The 7,461-nt window shown below is 41.2% G+C and overlaps 1 protein-coding gene across 1 annotated transcript in view; it reads right to left on the bottom strand.

The window, feature by feature from the left end:
- Window positions 1–2,891: 2,891 nt before the first annotated feature.
- The window catches only part of THSD7B (thrombospondin type 1 domain containing 7B), a 713,545-nt gene continuing 708,975 nt past the window's right edge, over window positions 2,892–7,461 (bottom strand). Inside the window, exon 27 of the mRNA XM_060257141.1 lies at window positions 2,892–4,068. Coding sequence (XP_060113124.1) covers window positions 3,987–4,068 — 82 coding nt within the window. The 3' untranslated portion in view covers window positions 2,892–3,986. The remainder of the gene's footprint in view (window positions 4,069–7,461) is intronic.

Genomic DNA, 7,461 nt, shown 5'->3' with positions numbered 1-7,461 from the left:
ACAGGAACGAAATCAGCCGAATTGCCCCCTTGCAAAGTATCTCGTGGTTCTACTCGTGAGTAGCCCGTACTCGCGCCTGATAGCTAGACGCTCCGGTGTTAACATTGTCCGCAGTACTTGCCGCTACCATGTCCCTTGCACCGTCTCTGTCTTCATCTGAGTGCTTTGAGGCAGTCCTTGCTGCGTCGCTTGAAGCTGCGGTGTCAGAAGTTTTGACGTGCTTTGAGGAAGAGCTGCGATTTTGTGGCATCGACGGGGAGGCCCACGCAAGCCACGACAGGCTCCACTATGGGGACTCATCTCCAGGGGCTCTCTGTCTTCGTCTGACAGGAATTTGTCCCTTCCACCCTATATTTTCTGAGGCCACTTCTGAGCCGCTTGTATTTTTCTTTCCCTGGGCTGATAGCCTCACAGGGAAGCTTAAAATGGCCACCCGGTAAGTGGGACCAGCCCTGCAGGGTCTTTCTTCAACTCTCTTACAATCTTTTTTTTTTTAAATAGAGGTGAAAAACAGGAGATCACAATAGGAAAGAATTTGTAGAAAGAAGAAAAGACAGACCAACAGAGAAAAAAGACAGTAAAGAATCAAACAGCACAGCACAGGCTATTCTGAGGTGCTCTCCCTACTGAGGCAGGAAACGAACTGACTCAAGGGTGACTCCCACAGGAAACAGGAAGTTTAAAATAAATAATTTATCCTGCCTCCCTACAAGTAGGATGGGAAATCACCCACAAGATGTCCTCTGCCTCAGAGGCAGAACATTGGTCCACCCAAGTCTCCAGGGTCTCAGGCAGACATCTTTCACATCACCCACAACCTGATCCTTTAATGGAAATACTGAAGATTGAACCCGGAACCTGCATGCAAAGCAGATTCTCTACTGTTGAGCCATAGCCCCACTCCGTCAGGTTCTTCTGCTTGTAATCTAGTATCTGCATTATAATTAAACTTCTTAAAAAGATTCTATTTTTTGCATGCAGGGGAAAGCTGTTTTCTCCCTTGGGATCAGTAGGAGTTGTGCTATTGTAAATTCAAGGACTCAAATTGTAACCTTTGTTTGAAATCAAGTTACTGTTTTTTACCTGAAGAAAACTACACATTCACTTTAGTTTTCTATTCCACACAAATAGCTTTTCCAAATGGAAAGTCTCATGCATTTTTAGCCCACATTTTTGCCCAAATCAATTTGACATTCTTTTGTTAGGGAGTGAATTAATTGGCACAACATGTGCATTTATCAGAGTAGAAGACTGTGCTTTTAGCAAATTGTTCTTTGGGTATTCACAATTCATATGGAATGCTTATATTCTCAAATGGGATTTAATACATTTGACTAAAATATAATCGAAGGCACTGAACATCTAGAAAAGTTACACAGTCATTGATAATAGCTGAACTCACAGGTTTTGCATATACCTTTAAAGAGAAAATGGCTGTGCTTATTAAAGGAACGGCAGGACTGGAAAACTGCAGAATTGCTTGGCTGATAGACTAGATGAGATGGAGATCATAGATCTCCCAGCATCTTTTAAAGCTCAATTGCAACTGCACAGGATTACAATTCTGACTGAAGCTATGTGAGGAAGGGAAAGAGGTTATATAAAAAATTGTTTAAATGACAGACACCCATCTTTAGACCTTTTTTCTTCAAAGGGTTAGCTTTTATTAATAAAATTGTGCAATCTCTCCCCTACTTTGATGATCTTACTCCAAAGGGACACCTCACATGGTTGTAATTCAGCTGAAAAAGACAATGGGGAGATCAAGTCTTGGGAAGCTGGCAAGTGGAGTGAGTACCTGGTGATTATTACATTTGATAAAGAGCTAACAAAGTCAACATTTCATCACAAAAACAGCCTTCCAAATAATTAGGGTGGACCCTCAAGTGCTTTTCACATAAAATAGTTCATGCTATGCTGAAGCTTAATCTGTTGAGATAAGTAACTACTTTAATATATACTGTAGCCCAGAATCTAGCCCATCCTCCTAAAGTCTGAATATCTGATGTGTTGCTTTGCAGTTTAAAATAAAATGAAATTGCCTGTTAATCTGTGCTTCATTCACATATGAAAATATGATTATGGGCTGGAGAAATTAATGCCAGCCTTGTAGAATTTGGTTAAATATTTAACCATGCTTGCATGAACTGCAAATAGGCCAGTCTTTCTTTTCTTCCAGAACAATAGAGATGTCACTATGGTTTATGATAATTGCCTTCCCACAGCGCCATTATGGACATAAGGAAATCCTTTATTATCTGTAAGGATTCGGTTATGACCAATTTCATTCACTGTCTTAGAAACAGGCAGTTGGAAGCAGGATGCCACAGGATGGAGCAACCACAAAACTTATCATTCTCCTACTTGTCCGGGGCGAGTAGCAGGGGCTCCTCCTCCTCCTCAGACACAATTGTCCAAATTGCCCTTGTAGGACTTGATTAGATTTGCTGGGCAGTGAGAAACGCACAAGAGCAGTCTGTCTTTCAAGCATCTGCTATTCAGGAATTAAGTTTATATTCCTCTTTCCTTTCAAAGGCATTTGGGCTAGCCAACTGAACTATTTCTAGCATATTTAATATTTGGTGCTAAACTATTTTGAAATTGGTCATTTATATGTGCATTTGCATTTTAGATGTTGATCTCTGCACTACAGGAAAGTCCTTGAGACCCTCTGAAGAGATTTAATTCCTAAGATTTTTTTTTCCTGCTGGAGAATGCCTTGAGCTTGAAATATGCTGCGGCTTATTGAATAATTGTGTCCTGAACGCATTTTGAATCACTCTCATATGTCTTTGGCTCTGTAATTACAATGTAATTAGATAATGATGTTTTTTTATCCTGATGCACCAAGACTTTTACAGAGATCACAAAGTATCTGAAACAACTTCATTCCCACTTCCTTTAGCATTTTATTTGCATATAAATACATGTCAATACCACAAGATGGCACTTTCTTACTTGCAACAATGTACTATTACAAACATTTATCTTCTTCAAGATGTTCAGAATGTAGATTTGGAAACTTTTTTTTTTTTTAAAAAGCAAGACCTTCTACAAATGGGGTTTTTTTTTGTCTGTGTGAGTGTTAAATGCATAATAAATAAGGTCAGAGAATAAATAAGCTTAAAAAAAAGAATTTACAAATATTCCAGATAAGAAAAATTTAAATTACAAAAGTGGAATTCATATTAATTCAAATGAATTACAGTTTTCAAGGGTTAAAATTTACCTAAATAGCTTATTACCAATTTAAAATACATTTTCAAGCACTCTTGCCATCTCCCAGGTCATGAAAACATCCATCCATCTTGTTACAAAACTCCAACCCAAAACCAACTGCACTCCATGCAATTAGAAAGCCATCTAGACCCATTTCTTGTGCTACATTTGATAAATGTCCATCATCCTGCTCTTCTGATGAAAGGGAAGTTGAGATTATTTTCCCACCTAAAGAACACAATAATTTTGAAAGCCAAGGAAATTCTAGAAGCCTTGACATTCCTGTGATTTATTTTGGAAAATACATTTAGAATCAGCATTCAGTCTCAAATGTAATTCGGATGTAAATGCTAGAAAACTCATTATTGAAAGAGGTGAAAAAATAATGAAGCCTGCACTAATATAGTGCATAATGACGTAGTGTCCTAATTGCCCTTTACATTAAATTGTCACCTTTATTTCACAGGATTGTCATGCTTTTAAAAGTAAAAATTGGTAGAAGTTGGTTGGTCACACAGGAAGAGATGCATTTCTGAGGTCTCCCTTGAGAAAAGGTCACAAAAAAGAGATGAGCCTCTAATATTTTGTTTCAGATAAACCTAAATGCAAAAAAAGAAGAAGTTCTGTTGCAGTCTTGGTCTTCTGCCCAGTTTTTATCAGGTGTTGTGAGATTCCTCAAAAACAAAACAAAAAACTGAGAAGTCCGAACATTACAAAAGGGAAATCAGTTAAGGCAGCTGATGTCTACATTTGGATTTCTTTCCATGTTACATGTCAACGTCTCCATCGTAGGCTAAGGTCAGACACTTTTGTTGTGGAGGAGAGTGTTGCTGCTGTTTTGGCTTTTTGCTAAAAGGAAATAAAAACATTAACTTCAGCAAACAAAATGAGTCACATGATATTCCTCTGAGCCAACATCAACCATTGTGAACCACTCTGCTATCTTAATGATTCCAGTAGAATTAAGCCCATTTTTAAAGGCTTCCCACTGTAACAGTGCTTAACCTGGGCTAGGTTTTGTCCTTTGAAAATGAGAAAATGGGGTTGCACTTACCTTTGACTATGGCTTATCAAGTGGTCTTCTGTGCAGGCACACATGGGGGACTATGCAGTCACAGGCCAGCCATGGACAAAGGGGTTCCAAGTTAAGTAGAATTTTCCAGAGCCTGAGAGTGCTCCCCCTCCCTTCTATTTCCAGTAGCTCTTTTCCCATCCAAAGTGTCACATGACAGGTGGGCCAAGCACTCGCCCTTTAGTTCTCCCTTCACCACCATAAGGAACTGCTGAGAGGTAATGGCAGAGCAGCCCACAGCAGGGAAAGGAGGGAAGGATGTGTGCCTGCACAGAACAATGGTTACAGGTACTTGACGAACAATGGTTACCCTGTTTTCATTGTCATGGCTTCTGTGCAGTGCCACACTGTATTCCTCTGGGCCAATATCAACCATCCCTGCCAAGAATCCTTGTCAAGGATGCAGGTGTGGGCTGATCAATGGATGATCAATTGTAGAACTGCTCTCTCAACCAGTGTTCCCTCTAAGCTGAGTTAGTTCAAGCTAGTTCAGTTTTTTAGCCTCCAGCTCACACAGTTTTGTCTCAGATCAGGAAGGATGTCCCAGAGCCAAATCACTTGCTCAGAACTTTAATCCCAGTAGCCCATGAAGTAGAATTTTTGCTCACAAGACTCCACAGCTTAGAGGGAGCTGAGAGTCCATGTCCATGCAGTAGTGTTGTATGAATGTTGAGGAATGTTGCTGAGGAAGCTTGTGCTCTTGTGGAATGCACCCTCGATGCAATGGGACAAGGCATGCCTGCCTCTGTGTAACCAATTTTGATTGTTGACACCACCCACCTAGAGACTGAGTGAATGCTCCTTATCCTTATTTGTACCTCTAAAGCAAATGAACAAGTTATTTTTTTCTGAATTCCTCTGTGCATTTCAAATTGAAAAAGAAGCACTCTCCTAACATGCAGTGTGTGCAGTGTCTGTTCAGATGGGGAGGTCAGGGAAGGGAAAATATTGGGAGGGTGGTGTCCTGATTTATGTGGAAGTGAGAGACGACCTTTGGTAGGAAGGCCAAACTAGATCTGAGAACCATTTTGTCCATGTGGAAATTTGCCCCAGCACCCCCTGGTATGTAAGGTCCCTCGAAGAGTGATCTTATCTCTGATGTTATTTAACATCTACATGTGCTCCTTTGCCCAGCTTGGATGGAAATTTGGGCTGGGCTGCCACCAGTATGCTGAAAATACCCAACTGCATCTGTTGATGGGCGGCTGACTGAATACTGCCCCATCTATTTTGGCTGAAGGGCTGGAAGTCATAGCTGGATGGTTGAACCAGAGCCAACGAAAACAGAATCCCTCAAAGATGGAGGTTCTGTGGCTGGGCAGAGCACCCAGGAGTCTGGGTGTGTACTTTGATTCCTCCTTATCTATGGAGGCCCAGGTCACAAATGTTGCCATACTGGCATTTCTCCAGATTGGGCAACTGTCCTGCTCTGACCTAGCCACAGCAAAACATGCAATGGTCACCTCTAGGCAAGACTACTGTAATGCACACTATGCAGGGCTGCCCTTGAGACTGGTCTGGAAATTACAGCTAGTCCAAAATGCAGTGGAAGATATCCAACCAGTGCTTCACTGGCTACACTGGCTTCAATTTGCATACCAGATCAGGTTCAAGGTTTTGGTGTTGACTTTCAAAGCCATAAACTGTCTGGGACCAGCATATCCTTGGGACCACCTCTCCCTATATAACCCCCAAAGGGCACTTTGAAAATGAGAAATAAGAACCTCCTTGAGATCCTTGGCTCAAAGAATATCTATCTGTCCTTGACCAGAGCCAGGGCTTTTTCAGTTCTTGCGGAGCTCTCTGCCTAATGACATCCAGGTCCTGTGAGACTTGCAATTCTGCAGAGCCTGTAAGACAGAGATGTTCTGTCAGGACTATGGTTGAGGACAGCAATGGTTTACCATCAAGTAATGGTCAACCATCAAGCCTGGCTTCCTTGTCTCCTCCTCCCTAGAGTAGGATATTCCATATCCTATGTCATCTGATTAGTTGATTGCTGTTTTTATTGTTTTAAATGTTTTTATTGTTTAAAATTTTATGTATTTATGTATGGAAGGAGGGTGGTATAAAAATCAAATTAATAAACTTTGAGATATGCAAGCATTTATTTAGCACCCTGAGGTCTAGGATGGGTCTTTCCCCACCATCTTTTAAAAAATTAATTGCAAAATATCAAGAAAAGAATCTGTCACCCTCCAAGCCCAGAGGTAGTTTCATAATGGCACCCTTGGAGATGAAGAATGAAACATCTTGTGACAGAAACAGAAGAACCCAGAGAGGACTCTGTACAGTGATGAACTGGAGATTTTAAAAACTCTAAAAAAGCAGCCCTTTTTATTATGGACAGAACCCAAGAATAATCTGTAATTTTCCACCATGCTTAAATGAACTTAGATAAACAACTCAAAAAGAAGTTATCTGGGGGGCTGGTCCCTTGTGGGTGAGAGGGATGTTTACCTCTTTGCTTGGATTACAGAATACAGAGGCTTGTATGATTGGTGTGAGGATGGTGGGGCACTATACCTGTATTTAGGGTCATGGTATGGCCTGGTAGACTGGAACTTCTAATAGTTTCTCATAAAATATTGTTGCTTATGAGTGGGGGCAGGAGTGATCCTTAAGGCTTTTATCACTATTTTGTTTTTTTCTGATGTGATCCAAAACCGCATCTTTCTGGTCAGTGAACAGCTCACAACCTTAAAATGGAAGGCCCTCTATCCTAGCCCTAGTGTCCTGTGGCAAAGCTGATTATCTCAGCCATGAGTGTTTCCTGAAGGCTATTTCTGATGCCATAGCTCTACTGTGGCCGCCTGCTGCATGTCTGGCAGCATTTGATTGCTGTTTGCCCAGCTTTTGCCCTTCTTGCATTAGAACTTTCACCAATGGCTTTTTATCCTCAGGAAGCACAGTCCAGCCTACAGTCTTCTTTATCCATTGGTGATAAATGGGATCCCCATCTGTCCCTTGCAGGCAGGACTTCAGACACTAAAGAGTTAGCTGGCGGGTGATGAAAGAGGTAGGAGCAGTCATCTTCTCTAACTTTTGTAGAGTTTCTCAAGCTTCTTGGCTGATGCAGATGCAGAGGAAGGTTTTGATCATACTCCCATCATGATATCTTCGATACCCTGAAACATGGGAAGTGTTACAGGCCCTGAATCCAGAGCACA

This window comes from Heteronotia binoei, chromosome 16 (genome assembly GCF_032191835.1).
Source record: "Heteronotia binoei isolate CCM8104 ecotype False Entrance Well chromosome 16, APGP_CSIRO_Hbin_v1, whole genome shotgun sequence".
Taxonomy (NCBI): Eukaryota; Metazoa; Chordata; class Lepidosauria; order Squamata; family Gekkonidae; genus Heteronotia; species Heteronotia binoei.
This window is presented reverse-complemented; position numbering and strand designations above follow the sequence as displayed.